The sequence below is a fragment of the Nelumbo nucifera genome, chromosome 3 (genome assembly GCF_055504915.1).
Source record: "Nelumbo nucifera cultivar China Antique chromosome 3, China Antique-T2T, whole genome shotgun sequence".
NCBI classification, from domain to species: domain Eukaryota; kingdom Viridiplantae; phylum Streptophyta; class Magnoliopsida; order Proteales; family Nelumbonaceae; genus Nelumbo; species Nelumbo nucifera.
In genome coordinates, this window is record NC_142651.1 from 38,068,244 (window position 1) to 38,093,064 (window position 24,821).

The 24,821-nt window shown below is 38.4% G+C and overlaps 1 protein-coding gene across 3 annotated transcripts in view; it reads left to right on the forward strand.

The window, feature by feature from the left end:
* Window positions 1-883: 883 nt before the first annotated feature.
* The window catches only part of LOC104593986 (Protein kinase superfamily protein), a 34,291-nt gene continuing 10,353 nt past the window's right edge, over window positions 884-24,821 (forward strand). For all 3 annotated transcript variants that reach the window (XM_010254111.3, XM_088900715.1, XM_010254115.3), the window contains exons 1-8: window positions 884-1,335; window positions 11,161-11,415; window positions 11,512-11,636; window positions 17,528-17,572; window positions 18,397-18,478; window positions 18,591-18,659; window positions 18,914-19,084; window positions 19,171-19,236. In XM_010254111.3, the coding sequence (XP_010252413.1) occupies window positions 1,162-1,335; window positions 11,161-11,415; window positions 11,512-11,636; window positions 17,528-17,572; window positions 18,397-18,478; window positions 18,591-18,659; window positions 18,914-19,084; window positions 19,171-19,236 (987 nt within the window). In that variant the 5' untranslated portion in view covers window positions 884-1,161. The remainder of the gene's footprint in view (window positions 1,336-11,160; window positions 11,416-11,511; window positions 11,637-17,527; window positions 17,573-18,396; window positions 18,479-18,590; window positions 18,660-18,913; window positions 19,085-19,170; window positions 19,237-24,821) is intronic.

A 24,821-nucleotide genomic window follows, 5' to 3' on the forward strand; every position in this document is an offset into this window, starting at 1 on the left:
GAGCAGGAACCGATCCAAGTATTAATTGGAACAAAATTATAAAATGAGAGCCATTATAATTGGTTCGGTCATTCAAATGCATCGGATAAACCCGACCCATTGTGCTCATGGAGAGGAGGCGTGAAGTGTGAACTCGATCTTGTCTGTTCTCTTTCCACTTTACTTGCCGTTGTCGCCGTCGTCGGAGGTGCAACACCTTCGAAGTTCGAATGCTAACAAAGAAAACTAGGCTGGATGATCGCCCTTCCAATTTGCAAAATAAACAAATGCGAAATATCACGTGACGCGATTTATTTTAGTCTAATTCAAAACTAGTAGTAGAGCTGAAAGAAAATATATAATATCTTCGCAGTGTTTCGTTTTCAGGGTTACATTGTCATTACATACTTGCAGAGTTGCAGTCTCGCAGTTTGAGATGAAAGAGGCCAAAAATAACCCAGTCCTAAATTTATCCCTGTGTTGGACGGGAGCGACCTTGAGTCTGTAGAGAAAGTATGGCAGTGGATGGTGAAAAGTGAAAACTGCCATTTTCCTGTTTGTGATTCCGTGTGCTTTTCGCGCACGTTAGCAATCTTTACGGTTCCGTATAACCGTAAACTTTTCTGCCACATCCAACGTTTTGGCGCCGATACGTACATACATACTAAGCCAGAACGAGAGATGAGGTATCCTCCCTCCTGGAATCCCGACTACAGACCCGCAAAAAACCAACGACAAATTTATGTCTTTCTGAGGAGAAAGTGATTCCTAACTTGTGGGTCCAGCCGTCCAGGCGTCTCGGATCGGTACAGTCGACACGTGGCAAACATCCAATCACGGAGCACCTCTGCCATGTTTGCAATCGGCATCTCCTTACCCAACTTCCTTTCGCTCTCTCTGTCCTCTCCCCGTTTTTGATGGTAGTCAACGGAAAGATAAAAATGTTAAAAGAATCAAAGAACCCAAAAAGAAAAAATAGGGGAAATTAAGGACATCGGGTCATCGAGATTTTATTTTATTTTTTTTATGGATAGACACCGAGATCGTCGTTGCAGCTAAAAGGGACAATAAAAAGGGGAAAAAAAAGGAAAACTGGAGGAGCGGTTTCCGACTGTTTTTTCGCGGTTTTCCGATCTTTTGTTCCGTGGCTTTCTCAACTTCTTTTAAGGCGGTTGTCAGGATATGGGGAGGATGGGAAACGGCCGGAAAAGCTATTCTGCCAACAAGGACGATTACAAGCTCCTCGAAGAGGTCGGCTATGGCGCCAGTGCCGTTGTTTATAGGGCGATCTGTCTTCCTTTTAATGAAGTTGTCGCCGTTAAGTGTTTGGATCTTGAACGATGTAACAGCAATCTGGTTTGTCTCTTCACTTCCTTTTACCGACTTCATTACTCCGTATACTGATTTGATTACTACTTACTACTATCCAAGCTGGATTACTTGGTATTGAGGTTCGATTTTGGTGCTTAGTTTCTCAGCTAATTGGGAACTATGCTTCAATTGCTTTAGTTTAGCCGTAGAGCTAGATTCGACTGTCTTCAGTTTCGTGTTTGCGTGTCCTCAATTTTATTTATCAATTTAAAGTGATGAGATCTGAGATCACGGGGCCAGGGTTTACTTTCTGGAGTGAATACCATTAGGGAGGATTCGAACTGCCGAATTTTGATTCCGTCACTGAGTGTGGTTGATGAACTGAAGGCTCTAGATTCAATTTTTTTTTCTCTCTCCTTGGTGGATCCGACTCTCGCTTTCCATGGGACCTGCAGGCATTAGTGAAATTAGTAACATCCGCTTATTTATTAGATAAAGCAGATGGACAAAAGGCTCTAGAGTTCATATGCCAATACCTAAAGCTTGACCGAAAGGGAAGCATATGCTAAAGAGCAAGCAACTTACTTTTAATTGAATGAGATACAGATAAATGAACCATAACCATAACCATTTGCTTTTGCTCCTCTGTGCAGATTTCTTTCTAATTCAGGCTTCTGCAGGCTATCCAAGAGATGCACTTTGTTGCTCTGTGCTTTACAAAATGCATGCTTACAATCTTTTCCACTTGGTTGGATATATTAGGGTTTTACATCCATCTGTAAAATTACTGTCAATTGGACTTCTGCCTTCAGTTAAAAGCTGTTTTTTTAGCTGTATTGAAAGATTGTGTGTATAAATAAATCAGAATGGCTGCTTAGGTTAGGTTTTCTTTGCTTATTAAGTGTGTCTCTCTTCTAAGTTGCAAGTGAATGTAAGAAATCTCGGCATATCACAGGTTTGTCATGCACAAAAATCGTTTGATGTTATAGAACTTGCTGAAACAGTGAGCAGATCAGAATCAAAAGATTAAAAAGTTATCCAGGAAAGAAATATTTTTATAAGATCCAGAAAGTTTTACCTACATTGATATTTCTCCCTTCTTTTTTCATCTTGAGTGTTTGGAAAGAAATATTGCTAATAAAAGGATAAAAGAATACCAAAGGGTTATAAACCTCAGATTTATCAAATATTATATAAAAAGTGGTTATAAATCTTATAAACCTCAGCAGGAGAGGATCAAGATGCCCGCGGGGGGGGTTGGTGAGTGGGTAGTTCTTATCTCATAACATCCCTCTTAAACAGATCTGTCCTTAACAAGTGAGTTAGACAACTTATTGGCCGAGGCAACCATGAGAACTAGATTTTTAAGCATAAAAAAAATCTCTTATAAGGTGGGAAAGGCTCTAAGACTTACTTTTACATGATAGATGCTTGTCTATGAGATTTCGTGCCATCCTGGATTCAATTCTGAGGTTCAAACTGTATCTTTAAATCCTGCATTCATTTTAGCCGCTGAAAAATTACATCTGCTGCAGCTAACTGGGTCATCCATGTGTCCTAAGTCTGGCTGCTGTTGGTTACCTTCTAGGTTGACGTCAATGGTAATATCTATCTGATTTCTCTATATTAATTCACATGCAACTTTGCATGTTTGCTGGGACCATGGTCTGATACCTCTTGTTTAACTGTATGTGAGAAAGATAATGCCATTATGATGAATCAGAAATCTTGTATCCTTTGACATGTACTCTGTCTCTTTAATTTCTTTTACTGGGGTAGATTGGATGGAAGCAAGATTATTTTAATGTTGTAGGTGGTATGTCTTTCAAAACGGCCACAGAATAGATTTATCTTACTTTATAGAGACTAGAGAGGAAAGTTGATATAGAAGCAGTGAGGAGGATGGCAGCTCATAGCAAGATATGATGTGCATGCTAACTTTGTTCTTCTCGATTGTTTTATAGAAATCAGTAGTTCATTTAGATTAACCTTTTCATACATTTGCTCTTGTATTAAATGAATTGGTTGAGTTGCAAAACATGTATCTTGATGTAACATATGAAGTGACAGTGTCTTCATTTTGTATAATTAAATAGAAATTCCATTACAGAGCAAAAGAGGCAGAGGCACTTCAATACAAAGATACAACATAAGAGAATAGCCAGTCAAAGAATCCAGTTATAAAGGTAACTCCAACTAAAAATAAAAGCCAAGAGGGCTGTGAAATCTCTGGGAATAATTTCTAATCTCAATTCTCAAATTAAGAAAAGGTAGCTAATACTTAGTTCCAAAGTATTAGAACTTTGAAAAGAAAAAAAAAGAGGATAATCATTTGGAGCTCTGATAAAAAAACAATGAGCCCACTATGACATGGGATAGGATTTATAACTTTATCCTGGTAAAGTTACTAACCCCTCTACCTAAAAACAACTGGCTAGTGAATCATCATCAACAACTAAAAGTGAGAAAATAGATATCCTAAAACCAATTCAAACTCTTTTCTGCTATTCTCTTCTATTTTTTAGATGGAGTAATTGAATCATATATTGATGGAGGAAGATGAGCGGATCTACAGATTGGCAGTCAGTCCTGATTTGGTAAGCTTATCAACCATGGACTGCTACCCGCCTATTGGCACCACTTGATTGCACTCTTGGAATCACCCTCAATTACTAAGGAAGAAATTTGGGTTCTCTCAGTTTATGTTCTTCTGACCTCTTAAATACATAATTATCTAAAACTCCTATTTAAACCATAAAACCTCTATGGACTGCTGCCTACCTTTTGGCACCACTTGATTGCAATCTTGGAATCACCCTAAAATCAATTACTAAGGAAGAGATTTGGAATCTCTCAGTCTATGTTCTTTTAACCTCTAAAGCACATAATTATATAAAACTCCTATTTAAACCATGAAAGTTCTGGGTAAGGTTTAAAGTATTGGAAACACAAAGCGTATTAGAAAGGCAATTTTAAGAGACATGTCAAGATACGCTTTGAATACACATGGATACAGACGAAAAATCAAGATATGCATGAATATGCTAGGAAACTTAAATAAATCCTAAAATGTATATTAATAACAATAAATACAAGCAACATAAGACTATAAATACGTTATTTAAACATAAAAAAACATACTTCAATGGTTTATATAAAGTGTGAGATATCAAGACACAATTGGTAACCGTTAAAAAATGATGGAAGAACTAAAATGTGTTATGTCTATACCTTGATTTTCAGAAAATCAATATAATTTGTCTTAATATTTATTAATATATAAGTTTTTAATATTCATTTTTAGCATTTATTTGACAAACATCTACTAAGAAGAGAAAATTTATTTAGGAATCAAAATGCATACAATTATAACAAGCAAATAGAATAGGGCGTAGTGATGGACTTAAAGCTAATGAGCAGGGTTTAAACCTTTTCTATTGCCTACTTCTAGTTTTTATACCCAAAATTATAGGTATTGGGCGCTAGAATGGTGTGCCAAATTTGAAATCGAAAATTTGTCTCAAGTGTAGAAGTAATAAACAAGAAAGATTAATGAGGGAGAGAGTAATTAATGAGAAAGATTAGGAATAAGAGAAAGACTAATGGTAGAGACAAATTTGAATTTGGGAAGGAGGGAGAGAGGCCCGTGTCATAATGTATTGGCCGATACACTTGTATTGGCCTGTAACGGTCAATACAGACCTGAAATGGTCCGATATGGGCCTGTATTGCCCCAATACAGACAAAAAAAGAGTAGAATGAGTAATTTCTACATGTTTTGTGTATCAGACCTTTGTCAGAATGATATGTATACGGGCTGATACATTGCGAAATTTTGAACCTTGGTTCTGGGTTCCTGGGATGAGCTACCTTGTGTACTCAGATCATGCTACACATTTTGTGGCTTTCCCAAAATGATAAATGCAATCTCTACTGATAAGAAAAGCCCAACATATGTTAGTATCCAACATTGCTTGTGGGGCAAATTCAAGATTAGACTTGGTCCCCATGCATGGTCTAGATGTTTTTGTTATTAGTAACTTTGAAAATTTATTAGATTGAAACAAAGTATATATGTACATCTGCCAAACAACTATCACCTAGGGAGACAATATTTGTGTACTGTCATGTTCGTTGGCTGCCATTTTTTGACCAAACCACAATAACTTTTGAGTCCCCTTTTACTGTCAAGGTTCCGATACTAAGTAGCATCTCCAATTGTAGACCTTGTAAAACTGCCATTAGTTCAGCTATTGTGAAGTTCCCATTACCTATTAGTACTGAAAGACCCATGGAAATCCCTAATAACTCCTCTTATGCCCAGCAGTTCAGGATTGCTCAAGCTGCACGTATCAAAGCTTAGTTTGATCTCTGTGTCATGCGGTGGAGACAATTGCAAGGATGTATTTTGGGTGGTCAAGGGCCTGCTGGGATTGGTGGCCTCATTGGTAAATTGGATGGTGCTGCCTTATGGGCTTTTAGTGTGCCAATTGGTATTACTGATGTTGCTGAAGCCAAACATAGAGCTCTCTTGATGGGGCTAAGAGCAGCTAGATCAATTCAAGTTAACCCTTTAGTTGTGGAGGGTGAATCTAGAATTGTTATTGGGTGGGCTTCTAAACAGGAGGTAGGACCTTGGAGATTGGATTACTTACTCAGTGAAATCAAAGAGCTCTCCCCTTTTTCTTTCGTGTTCCTTCAGATGGATTCCTAGAGATCAAAATGTCTTGGTTGACTCCTTAGCTAAATCTGGGGTGGATGGGACTTTTCTGTATAGTGCTATCATTTTTCCATTGTAATTCTGTTATGGGGCTTTTGGTTTTGTAGAGCCTCCTTTTATATCCCCTCTCTCTTTTTGCCTTTGCTTAATGAAAGTAATGAAAGTCTCTTTTTCAAAAAAAAAAAAAAAAATGCAAGGATGTATTTGATTTGGAGGTTGATGAAGCAGTCACCTTGTGCCAATTTCTAGGAATGGCGTCTATAGAGAAGGGATCAAACTTCGTTGTCTTGAGAGGAGATCATGGAAAACATATTAGTGAAAGTGGTTCATACACTACTTTCCTCCCTTCCCACATTGTCCAAAGAACTGCCTTTCTAGTATGTCTCCATAGTGTTTTCCCTCTCTTCCTTTGTGGAGAAAAGAAAGAGGGTTTAAACAAACTCTCTATCTCAATTCCTATAACAAAGGTCTCTATCTCAAGGGGAGGAGACCACCTACACCAAAAAAGAGAAAAGAAACCCTCCCAAATTCAAGCCACAAAAGAACATGATATTAGTAGATGATAAACAGACTCTCCAGTCTCCACTAGCAAAACAAAAGAAAGAGAAGACCTTGCTGGTGCATGGTTTAGATGCTTTAATGGAAAAGAGATCCTAGAGTATGACTTGCTGGGGGGATGCTGTGTTTTATCAGGCAACTTAGGGTGGATTTCAACTAGATCCTATTATTTATTTTCTTGGTGTATATATATAGCTGCATATAGCTGCTATCAAACTTGAACCCATATTTTCATGCTTGTCATCTCAAGATTTTGCCCTTACACAAAGCAATGCCCCCTACCTTATATGTGAAATAAATAAAAAAGATCAATTAAGTTTTCTTTATCTTTACTATCAAAAAAGATCAAAAACTTCTTCTTCTTTTCCATCTCAGTCACTGCAAAGGTGGAAGGTATAATCTTTTCTTGGGCTTCCACCTTGCAGATTTTGAAGGGCTGAAATTTGTTAGTGTTTTCTGTTTTTTTTTTTTTTTTTGGGGGGGGGGGTGTATAATATATATGAGGTGCAAAGGCTATACTACATGTAATTGTTTAGGCTGTAGGACCCCTTTTTAAGGAATGAAACAGGTCTCATCTGGATTGGGTGCCGCCAAATCCAGATCTGGATCCAGGTGGGGAAAATGAATCCAGATGTGATTTTGGATCCTGTAGGGTGGATCCATTCTAGTTCATTTGATTTATGTCTTTTGGTTGGACCCTAAGGCTGCATTTGGTAAGACTGCAAGAAGTGAATGCAAATTTGTTCAAATAGAAGGATGCAAACCAAGTTTGGTTTTGCACAGAGAAATTTACAGTGTTTTGTTTGGTTGTAATGAGTGCAAACATGAATTTCAAGGCTGGAACCAACCTATTTTACATTGACCAACTTTGAGTACAAAGTGGAAAATTTGCTCCCATTTTGAATGTAGAAACAGTTAAAAAACAAATTTACTACATTTTCAGTATGAAATGCATTCTTACCAAACAGCTGCAAAAACTGAACCAGAGTGCAAATTTGCTTTGGTTCTGCATTTGCACTTTTACTAAAAGCAGCCTAAAGGAATATACATACATGATAGGGTCCATATTCCATTACCTTGTCTACATTTTTCTTGAATCCTTTCAGATTTGCACTGGCTTTGTTTTAGAATATAGATCTTTATGAGAATCCAAACCTGCTAAATACAAATCTGGATCTGGATAGGATTTGGGTACCACCCACTTCATCATATTACCATACCCCTTCTTTGTTTTATGCCATCAAATAATAGTTCAGTCCTTGCTAAGGAAGTTGAAGGTGTCTTTCAAGAAATGAAATGAAGACCCAACCAAGCCTAGGAAATTTTTGGATTGTTGGGTTCTTCTCTCTTGGTAAGTTGGTAGATCTGGTATAGGTATAGGAATGGGTGCATAGGGAGTGAGACCTTTTCTTCTGATGCCAAAACAAAAGGGTAAATCCTCCTACAGGTGCAGATCATAAAGGATTAAACCTTACTTAACAGAGGAGGAAATTTTGTTATTCAATCAATGGAAACTGTCTAGTTAGGGTTTTCTTTAGTGTGATCTCAAGGTTTTTAGAGTTGTTAAATATAGGAGAAATTGGTATTGATATTTTTTATTAAGATATGTACCTTGGTTAGGGTTTTAGGTCATAGAAGCAAATAAAAAAGATTTGGGATGTGGGTTCTGTGGTTCAATTATATGGACTTAAAAAAGATCAAAGAAGAACTACCTAATATTTTCTTCTTTTTGGTAAGTAACTACCAAATTTCTTTGAAGAACGAGGCATCGACACCTTATTTTGGATGTTCAACAGTTGTACACTGTTTAATTTTAGTCTTTGAAAAGTAACCATTTTCAATAAAAACATTCTTTGAAGTTCAACCAACAAAAACATTCTCTTCCATCATAATTAATAAAAGTTTTAACAGTTATTGATCAAAAAACAACAACAATGTGCTCCCTAAGTTGAAAAATCATACATTTTGTTCTGAATTCCTCTTGTGTGAGCTCCTTTCATTATTAAGAAATTGCCAGAAGAATATAAAGTATTACTTCTGAACAATCAATTCAATTCCTATTAGAAAATTAATACCCTGTTAAGTCGGTCATAATTCTTGAAGTTCATATCAGATCCATAAAATCCTGGGGTTGTTTTGAAGATAATTGAATTGTAATGATGTCTAATTAAGTTAAGCAGTTAAAATTTGATCTCTGAAATAATGGTCAGAAGGGAAGTGATGAACCTATAGTTTTCTTACCTAAAATAGTTGACTTCAATGAGAGTCTGGAGTCCTAAGCGAAAACAAAACTTAAAAAGTCAGAATAAAACTTTTAAGTTACTTAGTCATAAAGGTAATGAACAATGTTTTAAAACGCAGAGGCGTGACACGAGGCGTTCCACTACCTAGAGGCATGAGGTGTAAGCCTCCTGAACACAAGGAGGCGTAAGCGCCCTAACTCAAAAAAAAAACAAATTGGGCTGCATCGAAAAGGGGGGCGAAGCCCCCCAGTCGAAGGGGCAGGGGGCAAACCACTTTCTTTCCCCTTATCTTTTCTTCCCTTCCCTTCCCTTCCCTTTCCTTTTCTTTTCTTTCCTTTTCTCTTTTTTTCTTCTCTTTCTTTTTCTTTCCCTCCCCTTTCTTTTCATTTCCTTTCCTTTTTTTTCTGTCTTTTTATATAAAAAGAAGGCCAAACTACTGCTTTTCACCCCACGTGTGTAGCCTCTGCTTGGCCTGTGGCGAAACCATTACACACTTATTTATATCCTGTCCTTTTGTATCCTTTGTTTGGAATTGGTTTTCCTCTCTCTTTGGATGCAAGTGGACCCCTCCTTCGGATGTAGTAAGACTCTTTGATCCGAACTTCTTTAGAACTCCAAAGAAGGGGAGAGCAATGTGGAGAGCAACAAGAGCAGCTGTTTTGTGGTCAATCTGGGAAGAAAGAAACAATAGGATCTTCCAGGGTTCTGAAAGATCTAAGGAGCAAATCATTGACTGCATATCTACCAAGGTCATTCATTGGCTTAAAGCATCCCCTTTATTTAAAGATTATTCAGCTGATGATTTGTTTAGAGGATGGTACACTGTGGCAAACTCTTCTTCATTGAGGTCTGTGTTAAAGGAGCAATGGATCCCTCCTGCACATCAATGGGTGAAGCTGAACTTCGATGGGAGCTCCTTAGGAAACCCGGGTCCCTCTGGGGTGGGAGGAGCCTTCAAAGACAGGGAGGGCAGACTGGTTGCACTATATTCAGGTCCGATAGGTGATGGAGACTCTTTGAGAGCAGAGATTATGGCCTTGCTACAAGGTCTAAGGCTGGCTAAACAATGGGGCTTACACCAGATTGCGGGCTTGGGTACATCGACAATTCATGAGGGAAATAAACTGCTTAACAAGGGAAGTTGGGGCACTGTTCAAGTGGACAAGGAGGTCAGCGAATGGACTAGCCGACACCCTTGCAAAGCAAGGAACTTTCAGGGAAAACTTGTTTTGGGATGTTCTGTAATTAGAAAGTGCTTTTCTTGGGGTAAACACCCTTAACTGGGTGGTGACAGTGTATTCTCTTAATCTGTCTAATGAAAGTTACCGTTTATGATAAAAAAATATAAGATGTGCACGAGGTACATGAGGCGTATGCCTCTAGCACGCCTCATGAAAAAAGCGCATGAGGCGTACGCCTCTTGCACCTGTGTCAGCGCCTCTGGCATATGCCTCAGGGCGTTTTGGGAGCGCCTCGCCTGGAGGTGTGCCTCCAGGCGTACGCCTCCCATGCCTTTTAAAACACTGGTAATGAATTATTAATTCTGTTGAGCCAAATGGAGAGATAAAATATTGAAGTCTCTGAATCACCTTATGAGTGGTTTAAGGATGTGAATATTCATATTTCTGATTTGTCACCCTTTGTTCACTATTTTCATTGATGGATCTGTGCAAGAGCAATAATTTTGGAGGACTGGATTTAGATGGTGAATGTGTCAAGGGTCAGAAATGAAAATGTGTGGTTTTGGACCAATTTTGTCAGAAATGGACAGGACACAGAACCATTTTAGTGACTAGTCACAGGTCTATCTGGTTCAACCGTTTGACGCATTCAAATAAAAAATGTAAAAAAAGAAAAATTTTAAAAACAGAAAGCAATTCTAGAATATCTTTTGAAGCTATTTTCTATCAGAATAAACTTGAAACAATAAATATTTTGGGGTATGAGAAAGTTTATCCTCCTCTCTGTAATTCTTTTGTGATTAAGTAATGAAATGTTATTGATAAAAAAAGAAAAAAAAATGGGGTATGAGAGGCATTTGAACATGTATTTGATCAAGCCAGCATTCCTGAGAACTAGGCAGCCCAAAAACCATTTTGGCTGCTGGTTCTCATTTCTGGTGGTCCAACTGTCTGGTCCAGTTTAAATCTGACAATACTGGTTTTGACCCTTTTTTGATCAAAAAAAGAAATTTTATTAGATGATGATTTTTGATTTAGTACAATACATGTTGGTGTATTCCAACAGCCTAAATTTTATTATAGCCCAAAACAAGTGCTGGTTTTGACCTTGTTATGCACTATATTTCTTTTGGATGATTCATCTGAAGGGGATTTTCCTTTGTTGTAGGATGATATACGTAGGGAGGCCCAAACAATGAGTTTAATAGATCATCCAAATGTAATAAGGGCATATTGTTCATTCGTTGTTGACCGGAATCTCTGGGTGGTCATGCCATTCATGGCCGAGGGTTCTTGCCTGCACCTTATGAAGGTAGCATATCCAGATGGGTTTGAAGAGTCTTTAATTGGTTCTATCCTTAAAGAAACCCTTAAGGCATTGGAGTACCTCCATCGACATGGACATATCCATCGTGATGTCAAGGTTAGTTAATTGCAATTGACATAACATCTTCAGCAGCCTTATTTATTTCCTGGACGATCCGCATAAGAAAAGTTTTGGTAACATTTGTCTTTTCAGGCTGGCAATATCCTTCTTGATCGTAATGGGGTGGTCAAGCTTGGCGATTTTGGTGTTTCAGCTTGCATGTTTGATAAAGGTGATAGGCAACGCTCAAGAAACACATTTGTGGGAACTCCATGTTGGTGAGATATTACCTTTCCTTAATACTAATCCATTTCCAATTAAATCTTTTCTTCTCAATGTGATTCTTATAGCTTCTAGTCCAACTAATTATAAAGTCATGCTAATCAGCAACAAGAGTGTTTGCCTCCCTGAAGAAACAAAAATCTAAACCTGAAACCAGCTTCCATGATTTTCGTTCCTCTGGTAATCTGGTTTGACAATTAAAACACAGTTAATCAGAAGATACATCTAGACCCACAATATACCTAACAAGTTTAGATTAAGTTGACATTCTATTTGTTAAAAGGTAGATTGTAATGTGGAAGGAAGAACTTTAGTAACAGTTCTAACAAAGGATATGAATGTAGCAATCTTGGTAATGCTGGATCAACCTCCTGGAGATTGATGTAGATCAAGGACCTAAAGGGAAGTTGGACCTGCAAAATCTGCTAAAAAACTTTTCTTCACAAATGATGATGCATTTCAACTCAAATCAACTCAACTAAGCCTTATCCCAACTATATGGGTTCAGTTACATGAGTCCTGTTTTATAATTCTGCTCTGTTCAGTGCCATGTCTATTGTTAAATTATTGGGCCCTTAATCATTTCTTACTACATCAATCCTTGTCCTTTTTGGTCTGCATGTAGCTCTTCTAGATCCTTCAACTTGTAATATAGATCACTTCTTCTCATTAGTGCTGTGGATGGTCTTCTCTGCATGTGACTGAACCATTTAAGTCTACTTTCCTTTGTTTTTTTTGATAAATGAAAATGCTTTTATTAAAGAACAGATCAAGAAGTTAGGTCATTACAGGATACCCATGGAGAGGCACGAGCTGTTACCTCTCCTAACAAAGTAATACATCAAGCTAAAACAAAAAAAATTACTGTGCTGCCCAAAATAATTGTTCCCTTGAGGCCCCTTGCCTAGCTAACCCATCCGCTAAGGTATTTGCTGTTCTGTCCACCCAAAGAGGGGTAATAGTCATACTCCTTGAGATCCAATTAACTTTCCTCAACTGGTCCCTGTATCGCCATATAACTGAGTCTGGATTTGTCAACCATCCCACAACAACTTTGGAGTCTCCTTCAATTACCAGATTCTGAACTCCTAATCGGTCTGCAGTCTGAATTCCTTGTACTGCCGCTAATAACTCAGCTCTGTTAGAGTCTCATATTCCCACGGGGCCTGAGAACAAGGCTAAAATGTTGCTGTCCTTATCTCTCAGCACCAATCTTATCCCCGATGGGCCTGGATTTCTTTGGCTACTGCCATCGAAATTCAGCTTTACCCAACCTTCAGAAGGAGGCACCCACACTGCTGGTATGCTGTCCTGTCCAGTATGATTGTTTGCCACAACTATCCAGTTCCTCTAGATATCATCAAAAGAAAAGGTGTGAAAGGAGTCCAGAGTTCTCAACCAGTGGATTGCCATAGTCAAAATGCAATCCTCTACAGACTAAATGCTTCTTTCCTTCTCTTGGAATAATCTCAGGTTTATTTCTTCTCAAATTGTCCACAAGGCAGCTGCTCGAATGCATCTCCACATAGTTCTACCTTTTCTTGTAGGCCGCACAAAAAAGGAAGGATCAAATAGCTGACTTACCTCTATGGTCAGATTCCTCCTGCACCCAAACAAAGCAAAGATCCAATGCTAAATAGCAACAGAAAAAGAACAGGATAAAAGTAAGTGGGAGCAAATCCTCACCACTAGCCCTGCAAATTACACACCAGTTAGGGGACAAACACATGAAAGGCCTGTTCTTTTGCAAGCAGTCCAAGGTATTGATCTTTCTATAAAACACCTCCCAGCAGAAAATAATAATTTTAGGTGGAACAGGTCTAGACCAATTCTCCTTAGTCGAAAAACCCAACTGTCCCAGGAAGAGCAAAGGGTCTTAAAAAAGGAGGCGCATATGGAGTAACCTTTTTGGATGAGGGGACCATAATCTCACATTCAACCTAAGAGGGTCCAAAAAAACTGCACCAAGAATTGACAAAAGGTCTGAAACACAAATAAGTTCATGATCCCTCAAGCCCCTACGAAATCCAAAGTCCCAACTCAAGGAGGAAGGTGAGACAAGTGTTGGAAGAAAATGAGAGATAGCTTTTTCCTTGTAGAGTGAAAGGGAATAGAGGAAAGGAAATCGATCCTTAAGAGCAGAGCTACCCACCCAAATGTCTTCCCAAAATAAAACAGAGTTACTAGAGCAGACATCATACCTGGCAAAATTGAGGAAATTAGGGAGGACACTCTGAATTGTTTTCCAAGGAGTTACCAATGTAGCTCGACGCGATACACCGACATCCCATCCATTTTCCAACCTACCATGTATACTAGTTATCACTTCATGCCACAATCTCTCCCTTTCTATGGGCCACCTCCACAACCATTTTCCTAAGAGAGCTTTATTCTTGAGAACTAGCCTTCCTAAACCCAAGGTAGTGGTGAGCATACATGGGCTAGTGGCAAATGGCCAGGACACTGGAATTAGAGCAAGGACTACAAAAGCATCTCTGTGGAAATTCATCCAAGCTATTCTTCCTTTGTTCTTGCCTTGGATCAGGTATAATGTATATTCTGGAAACTCTATTAAGTTTTGGGAACAAGTATGGGTAGGGGACACCCCCTTGAGGGATCAATTTCCTTCGTTGTTTGCATTATCTTCGTACAAAAATGAGCCTATTTCTACCTTGTTGGTTCCCTCTAATTCTAGGATGGGGTTTAATTGGGATCTAGGTTTTAGGAAGGCTATTAGGGATTCCGAATTAATTTGTACCTTGTCTTTGATGGGCATCCTTGATGGGGCGTATTTGGACCCTTCTGATAAAAGAATCTAGACTCCTACTCCTCATGGGTTGTTTACTTGCTCTTCCTTTTTCAATGCCCTAACCCTTTCGGTAGCTAGTGGGGGTCCATCCTTCCCTATTAAAGAGGTGAGGAGTAAACCTATCTTGCCTAAGATTGGAAGTTTCTGTTGGGAAGCATACCTGGAAAGAATCAACACTTGTGACTTAAAAAGAAAAGACCAGAGAGTTGTTTGTCCCCTTTTGCTGGTGCTATCTTTGTAAGGTCGATGGTGAGAATTGCTACAATTTACTAATCTCATGTACTTTTGTTAAAGGTTTATGTGAATGGTTTTCTTTGTTGTTTGGATGTAGGTGGAACTCGCCACCAGATGTGAAAAGGTTGTTTGCACCTTCGTTTTTCAAACTGCCAAAGAAAAGGGAAAGAATGATGTGGTGTTGTGTAAGGGCTGCTATCATTTGGACCATTTGGGAAGAAAGAACTTCCAGAATAATCTTTGGTAAGGAGAGGAGCAAGGAACCTATTCTAGAGGTAATTTGTATCAGGGTAATACATTGGCTTAAATCTATGGAGCTATTCAATAGTGCGTCATCGGATGACCTATTAAGAAAGTGGAGAGAAGTTGCTTTTTTAGCCCCGAGTCAAGAAGTAGTAGTTCCAGTCCCCCCCCCCCCCCCCCTTTGATGGGAGCAGTTTTGGCAACCCAGGGCCATCGGGTATTGGGGGTGTTCTAAGAGATGAGAAAGGGACAATAATTGTCTTGTTCTCGGGTCCAATTGAACCTGGTGACTCTCTTAGAGCTGACATCTTGGCGGCATTGGAAGGTGTTCAAAGAGCTAAGGAGTTAAATTTACAAAAGTTGATCATTGAAGGGGACTCCAAGCTGGTGGTGGAGTGGCTGAAGACAAAAATGGGGTGTGGAGGTGCAACAATGAAAAGAAGAGATTCAAGTGGTTAACCAAAAACATGGAAATTGAAGTAAATTGGGTCAAGAGGTGTGCTAACTCCTTTGCTGATGGGTTAGCAAAACAAGGGGTAAACAAGGATACATTGTTTTGGGAACAACTGTAATGTTTTAGCTTGTTTTGTTTCTTGTTAGGGGAGATAACCTTGTATCTTTATTTGTTTCTTAATGAAATCTTTGTTATCGATAAAAAAAATGATTCTTTTTTTCCTCCTCCGTCTCCCAAAGAAAATTTCTCATTAATCTTTCTAACTTCTTAGCCTCCCTAACAGGAATCCTAAAAACAGAGAAGTAATACACCAACAAGTTTGCTAGGTGCAAGTATGGTGGTAAGGCTAGGTATTGGTGGTCTCCTTGAAGGACGAAGAAAGGTTTGGGTAGCAGAGGTTAACGGAGTTGTCAAGGTTGATGGAATTGTGCCCCCATTACACTTTATTCCCCTTTTTATAAGGGGAGGCTCCGAGGCCCTAAAGAGGAGCCAAAAAGGGGTTTGATTCCTACTTGGAAAGGGAATCCTTGATTCGATGTCGATTGCTAGGAGGACACTACCAGGGTTTCACCACGTGTCGAGTGAGATCTTCCTAGGATGAAGTTTCCTTTCATTCGAGGATTCTCATGACACATGTGCGTACTTCCTCTTATGGGTCTCCCGTATTTACATGGCGCGGATGACGTCAAAGCTAGTCTGACGTGTTTGCTTAATTGCTCCGTCATCTGCCGGATGTCTCATCACAAGTAACTTCGGCTTGTTGCAGGTCCACGATGGCTTTGAGCTCATCGCAAGCCTGTGATGAGTTATGGATGGGTTCACCACAAGCCCTTGGTGGCTTCCATGTCGCCACAGGTGTTTCTGCTGTTTTGGTTTGATACCTTCATTGCATTCATAGACACGGGGAACCACATGTACTTACACTAGGGTGGCTCTCAGTAAGGTTACTCTACCCCTAATGAGATATAGTTTACAAGAAACTAATCTTTTCTCAAACTTTTCCAAAACTGGGGTCCAAAAACTACTCTCCTTTGGGTTGGCACCTAAAAGGAGACCTAGGTACTGCAAGGTCTACTTTCCTTTATTTTATCATCTATTGGAATGAATCATCCTAGGTTCCTTCAAAACTGATCCTATCCTTTCTAGTTTTCCCACTCATTCATGTCAACATTTGCATTTCTACTACACTTATTATTATTTATTTTGACATGTTTCTTTGACTGCCCACCATTAAGCTCCATACAAAATTGCTGGCCTTGTAACCATTTTATAAGATTTTCCTTTAGCCTAAGTGGTAATCCCATATCTTGTAGGACTTTGGGTGCATGCTTCCATTTGATTTCCCAAAATCTTATTATAGATTCAGCTTAGTAATTTAAATTTTTTGATAGGAGCTTAGTGATTTCAGTTAGTTCCCTATAATCTGGAATGGAAATAGAGGAAAAGAGGACCTTGGATTTAGCATACTCTAAACCACTACAAGTTGATATTACTAGCATGCTACATTATGTATTCTACTTCTTGGTTGCTTTATTAGACTCCATGTTATCATTATCTTTTTTTGTGTGATTTGTGGATTAGAAGGCAAGATGCTATGCTATCTTGCCTTGCCTAGTTTCCTTGATAATATGCTTTGTGTGTGTGTGCGTAGTAGTAGTAGTAGTAGAAGTAAATACTAGAAAAGATTATCAAAATGTGCATTGTTAGGGTGTCTAATGCCGAACTAAATATGCACTAGAAATCCCATCCCTCAAACAAAAACTTTAGTAGGTGAACAGTTATTACCGTACTAATAAGTTGTTCCTCAACCTCACCAAGTTACTAGTTGTTGGAGTTCCAGGCATTCTTTCTAAAAAGCAAAATTCCAAATATTATAAGAAAACTTAGTTTTAAAAATAACACTGTTTTGTTTCAATCTTTTAGGTTCATCTTAAGCAACCATCTCTGTTTTTGGAGATGGTTTGCTTTGAGACTTCAACTTAGAAACTCAATACATGATACACCCTATTGTAGAAACTTTTTGTGAAACTGTGTGGGATGGTTATGGTTTTTTTTTTTTTTCTTTTGATTGGATGTTTTAGTTGTTCTCTATCATACATCATCCATTATTTACCTGATTTGCTTTCCAAATTATCTTTATTCTGCAGGATGGCTCCAGAAGTGTTGCAGCCCGGAAGCGGATATGACTTCAAGTGAGTATTGTACCATCTACAAAATAAATAGCATAGCTGGAGAACTTGGAGTCATGCCGCAGATACCTGTAGAAAGCCTTACAGCTCATGAAGCAAAGTTCTTATTTTTTGGCAACTTTAGAGAAATAATTATAATTATAAAACATTTTTTATCAGTAATGTATATTCTATTAGTCTGATAAAGAATGGTGGTTATATACAGTGTACCAAGTAGGGCTGTCAATGGATTCCAAAAGACCAAGACCCAATCTGATTTTTTCAGATTTGGATACTTCACATTTTATGTTTCTGTAGAATTATTCTATATGTATGGTTAAAGATAATTAATTTTTGGTTTTTATTTATTTTAAAAATAAAGAAATAAGCTCAGATCGAATCCAAATCTAACCTGAGACCCCTAGATTTGACCAGATTTTGGATTGGCTTCAGATGTGGCCGGATCCAATCCGAATCTGACCCTGTTATTGTGCCAGTGCCAAGCACCTCTCATGGGCTAGTTTCAACTGCCCCCTTGGGAAATTGACCCCCGCCCCAAGGTTGATTTCTATTCATCCTGTCTTGCCAACACACAACCATGCTGTTGGCAGATCTCTCTCTCTTTCTCTCTCTCTAAAGTTTGCCCCTAGTTCCCCTCTTCCACCTCTATGTTCTAGTAATTATCATTCCAAATAATTAGTACTTTATTATGATTTTTGATATTTTCCAAATGATTTTACATACACAATATGTGGTTTTTGTTAATATGATGTCAAAATCAAATTATTTACTACAGTTTTGTACTATGATTTTTTATAAATAATTATCATTGTATAAATATTTTGCAGAGCTGACATCTGGTCATTTGGGATAACAGCTCTGGAATTGGCTCACGGTCATGCTCCTTTTTCAAAATACCCTCCGATGAAGGTATATACATCCAATGTGGAAATTGCAGACTGTAATACATTTTAAGCATGTATTTTGGAAAGCTTTTACATAAATGAGCAAAACATCTAATTCTTTTCTACTCTCCTGCCAGGTTCTCCTCATGACCATCCAGAATGCCCCTCCTGGACTTGATTATGATCGAGATAAAAGGTTCTCCAAGGTATCAGTGGTCTTTTTGGCTAGTTAATGATTTTGTGTTAACTTTGCCCTTCACACGAGCAAAATTTTCATCTTTATAACTTTTGCTTCACGTGAATGCATGGCAAAGATTAAGATATAGATCAACAAATTTATGTCATAACTCATAATATGTTTTATAAGTTAGGTTACTTAAAGCATATTTTCAATTGGCTGTTATAGTTCTCTTTTAGCAGTGAATAATATTCTAATTAAAGGATTTCCAGTTGTGACCAGTCTTTCAAAGAAATGGTTGCTATGTGCTTGGTAAAAGATCAAACAAAGAGACCTACGGCAGAAAAATTACTGAAGCATTCTTTTTTCAAGCATGCAAAGCCCCCAGAGCTTTCTGTGAAGAATTTATTAACCGACTTGCCTCCACTTTGGGACCGTGTAAAAGCCCTCCAGGTTAGCCACCTAAGCAATGTGCTGCAAAGTTCTTTCTTATTCTCTTCCTAAAGTTTTGCTATATTGAACTTACGACCTTCTTGCAGCTCAAGGATGCAGCACAACTGGCTCTCAAGAAAATGCCTTCAGCAGAACAAGAAGCATTATCACAGGTTGGAAATACCTAGTCATAGTTATGGATATACTTGTTTTGAAATTTGTTTTCCCCAAATAATCAAGGAATTTATCTCGTCTTTTTTGATAAGTGATCAGGGGATGTATCTAGCAACCTAACATGTGAAAACATGTATTTTTATTCATTTTAGTTGGGAAAATTTTCCTTGTCCGAATTGTCAAAAACAAAAAAAAAAACCTTGTCGGTCTATAAAACTGATAGGGATACTTATCTGTATTTATTTCTTAACTATACATCCATAATTTAATATATTATCAGCATATAAAAAATATATCCCAATTTAACCCATCTCAAAAATATTGAGATTATGATTTAAAATGCATCTCTATAGTGTCCTTCCTATTGGCAACATCTTGCATCTAGGTTACCACATGGGGAAGTTTCTAGATGTTCCTGTTGGCAACAGGTTGCATTTTTCTTTAAGAACCTCTGACTTGCACCAAGTCACTCATTTTCATTGGTACATTGATCATCACTAAACCATTTCAATCAACTTTCTCACATTGTCTACAAGTAGCGCTATCTTTGTCTTTCCTTAGATTCAGTTTTAGTTTAATTCCCCTCATTACTCCACCCGATTTTGTCATCCATATGTCCCTTCATCCTTATTTCTGTGAACTCTATACATACTTTTTCTTGATTGCACAACCTTCAGTTCCTTGAAGCACATTGAATATTGTAGGTTCCTTATAAAAATTTCCCTTCAGTTTTTCCTTTTCCATAGGTAGCTCATAGTTTTATATTCTCCACCCAATTTTCCTTTGGTTTTATTGGTAGGTGTCATTCATATTACAATCCAAAAGCATATTTCTACTTCATATTTGTAGTATGCTTAAAACAAGTTCTGTGAGTAGCATCTTCAACCCTCCCCAGTTTGGATAATTTTTTTGATAAGTAATTCATTATATTAAATTAATAAACTGATACAAGTATTCTTGGAGAGCTGCGAGCTGCGAGCTGCATACACTGTAAGGCAACAACAAACTACAACTGTGCCCAAAATAAATGATCCCTGGCTACCCCTTGCTTAGCTAGACGATCAGCCAAAGCATTGGTTGATCGCCCAACATTGTACTCTTACAATCAGACCCCTTGTTAACCACTTGAGCCTCTTGGTTTCATTCTTATAACACCACACTACAGACTCTGGATTCTGTAGCCATCCCACTACCACCTTGGAATCTCCTTCACTTAAAAACTATACCATGCCTAACTGAATTGAACTGTACACCTTGAATTGCAGCTAACAACCTTGGAATTACATTTCCAGCTTCATCGCTTGTAACCCCTCCCAATCCAGAAGGATCTGGATTATCTTGACTACTTCCATTGAAATTCAGCTTCAAGACACCTACAGGAGGAGGTACCCAGCTTGCACTTATTCTAGCCTTTAGGGAAGAGCTACTTAACACTGCAGCCTAATTTCTCCAAAAATCATTAAAGGGGAAATGATGGAAAAGCTCCAGTATTTCAACCACTGGACAGCCCTGTTCAAGATACAGTCCTTTAGTTTTTGTATATTTCTCTCATTCTCTTGAAACACTGTAGCGTTCATTTCTTCCCAAACAGTCCAAATCAATGCTGCTCTTGTGCATCTCCACATTAATCTCCCTCTTCTTCGGTGCCAGGCAAAAGTAGAAGGATCAAAATGTAAGCTTACTTCAGCTGGCCTGTTCCACCTGCACCCAAACAACAAAAAGAGTCAATACCACAACTCCGAAGTAAAAGATCATGAAATTAGTAAATGGTAGCAGTCTTCACCATGGGACCTGCAAAGGATACACCAGTTAGGAGAGAGAAAATGAAAGGTCTTATCTTTTGTAAATTATCCGAGGTGTTTATTTTCTCATAGTACACTTCTCAACAAAAGGCCATAACCTTAGGGAGAATGGCCTGCACCAAACTTCCTTAATAGGAAAAGACTATTGAGAGGGAGATTGACAGAGAGACCTGAAGAAAGAACACAAGTGAAGGACCCTTTAGGCTGTGGTGACCAAAACAGTTTATCTGGTTCAGAGGGATCCAAACATATTTCAGCAAGAAGACTCAACAGCCTAGTGAGACACTCAGGCCATGTTTGGTTCATTGCTCTGGGCCTCATTCTTTTAATTCTTTCTCATTCTAGGCAAGAATGGGCAAGAATGAATGACATTAGTGTTTGGTTACAACATTCTTGCCATGGGCCACATTCTTTTTAGAATGAAAAATCAGCCCCATAGCATAAAAATTGAGTAGCCTGCAGCATGAAAAATAGTCATGCCCCATCTTGCTCATTTTCATTCTTTGAGGAAACTCTGCCTACAAAACTACTGCATAGATGTTTACTCTTGCAAAGCACTTTTACAAAAGTACTTTTACATGAATGCGCTTTTATGAAAACACTTTAGTATAAGTACTTTTATACAAAAGCACTTTTATAAAAGTAAATTTATGAAAGTACTTTTGCAAAAGTAAAGTACTTTTATGAAAGCACTTTTATAAAAGCACTTTTATGAAAGCACTTTTATAAAAGCACTTTTATGAAAGCACTTTTATAAAAGTACTTTTACTAGAGCACTTTTACGAAAGTACTTTTATGAAAGCACTTTTATAGTAGTACTTTTACGAAAGTACTTTTATAAAAACACTTTTATGGAAGTACTTTTAGAAAACATCTATGCCAATTGGTAAACATTGATTGCCGGCCATCCATCACTAAACATCTATGCCAACAGTTTTGGAGACCTAGGCTAGCGGTTTATGAATACCGACAATTTTTTATTTTTTGAAGAATGAAAATGAGCAACGTAGGACACTTGTCAATCTGAAAAGAATTTGATGAGGGGTAATTTGGTCCTCCAATGATATCATGACACGTGGCATTGCAAAACAGCAGAGTGACACCTCGGCACCACCCCGGTAGGCCGAACTGTGAACAGCTAGGCCAGATCTCAGGTCGGCATAAGAGGCAACTTGCTTCCACCGATCTGACCTGACTTTGGTTAGCGACTTAAGCATCGGAGCGCCCACACCAAGTAAAGCAGCCCGAGGACTCTGATCTTTTCTCTCTTTCTTTACAGCTCGACCAAGCAACCTACCTAGTCTGACGTCCGAGCTGTCCGCCAATTGGGAGCGTCAGATCGCACACCATCAAAATTTATTCTTAGGAAAAAAGTGTTAGGTTCATAGCAATATTTTCTCATTCTGCCTATTTTTACCCATTCTTGTCCATTTTAGAATTTCGTCTTGGGTAAGAATGAGAAAGAATGGGAATTGAACCAAACATGGGCCTTAGTCTCTTGTAGCAAGACAATGTCAGGATTTTCCCTTTTCAGCATATCCTTGATTACCCTTCTTTTTCTTGCACTCCCCAAACCTCTTACATTCCAACTAATTATTTTTTCATGACTTCAACTTTTAACCTAAGCCCTCCTCCTTATATCAACCTCCCTACTTAAGGTGTTTCCTTCTATCTCCTTTCCCACTAAACTCAATGTCACTTTCAGCATCGAAGATAAGCCTCTCTACCTCTGTCTTTTTTTCTTCTTTCTTTTTTCTTTCTTCCTTTGCTCTTCCTGGAGTACACTCTGATCTGTTGATTCCCTTCCTCATTTTGGGCCCCTTGATTTTGCCTAATGACCCCTAAATTTGGATCCATCTTATCCTTCTCCAACAATTCCTCCATTGTACTGTCCACACCTTGACTCTTAATTCCTTCATCAGCTATTCGTTCCTTTCGTTTAAGGTCCTTGACCATTCACAGATTAACACCAATCTTCTTTCTACCTCATTTCCATCCCCCTCCTTCTGTCTTCTTACTTCCACTTCTTCATCACCGTCCCCTTCACCTCCTTTGAACTGGGTAGCTGGTGTACTTGTTACAAGCAAAGCGCACACACATCAGTAACCAAAACTGAAAGGACACATGTACCTGGAGTGGAAGGACCTGGAAAGTGAACAAGGGGAATGGAAGACTCAAGGTTGGAAGTCAGCAGCATCAGCCCTCTCTGGCACCCCAACGTAATCCTTCATGGTGATTGATATCTTGTCCCACTGCCCGTACACCTTGTGGTTGCTGAGAGGTTGGATGAAATTTCTCTACAAAAGGAGGGGATGCAACCTGCTCAATTTTGGTTGTCTGCAGCCTGCTCAACTTCCTTTGTTTCCTTTCCTTGAGTTAAATCTTCTTCCTTTTCTTCTAGGAGCAACTATTCCGTTCATCTCATTCAAATTAATCTTCTAATTTGGATCCACACTGCCAAAGCTCGAGGATTCAAAGGAGGAAGAATCACTTTCATCATTGCCAAACATTGAGTCTTCATCTAAAACTACCTCCTTCCCTTTGCTATTATACTTGTTGAACTTCAAATTGTGCCTCTCAGGAGAAACAATCAACTTCCCTTTGCTAGGAATTGATTGCATCAAAGTTTTTGTCGTCCTCTTCTCGCTGCAGCCTCCAAGGAGCCTTACTCTGATCATGGAAGAAGATGATGGACAAAGGTTATCGTCTATCATCAGACCTCCAATACTAGTCATGTGCCCCTTAACTTGGTCATGTGTATCTCTGGTGTAGGACGGGAAGGGGTCCTAACCAACTTAGGATCTGGTGGTGGGTTCTGTGAGGGTAAATGAGGGCTGTGGGTGATTAGAGGTGAAGGATATGAATGGAGAAACAATCAGAATGCTTGCTGTTACCAAAGAATGAGAAAGAAATTAGAAGAAAGAAAAATTCTTGCTGTTAAGGTAAACAGCAAAGAGGCAGATTGCTTCAAAGAAGAAATAAGGGTTCGGGGGGGAGAGAAACTTCTGGCAACAACCAGAATTCACTAAACCAATCTTTATTTCATCATATCACTCTCCTTCAACTCCAATTACAAGGTCTCTATCTATAAACTCAACTTACTAACTTGGATGTCCCCTTTCAGAGTCCAATTTGGACTAGGAAATTGAGCCAATGCAACATTTTTTTAATATAGAGCCAACACAACTTGTAGTTCTTTAAAACAAATCCATAACTAATCCATTAGGACACTTAAATAAGGACTCCAACTTCTAAAAAACTCTAATAACACTTTCCTATCCCACTAAACTAACTTACTTTAAGACACCAGAAATTACTAAGAATAGTAAACCGCGAGTTTACTAAAAACAGTAATTACATGAATTACTATAAATAGTAACATCGAAAGTTACCATAAATAGTACCTTCAAAAAAAATAAAAATATATTGTTAAGCCACCCACAAGTAGAAAATAAATAAAAAACTGAAATAGTGCCAATATCCTATAACCCAAAAATTCTGAAATTGGTACAGTAATTGGAAAACTAACTTAATTCTCCATTGCTTCTTTCCTTGCTTCTGTCCACATCAGTAGTTGTGGCATTTGAAAATTTTTCACAGATAATAATACCCTTCTCTATAAGATACACAATTTAAATGTCAAGTTTGTGATCTATTGCAGCAAACTTCTGCTCAAACTTGTCATCTATTGCAGCATTTTTCTGCTCCAAACCATGAAGTTGATCCTTCTTTTCTTCATGGCTACGAACCAAATCATCAATCTTATCATTGACTTCTTTCAT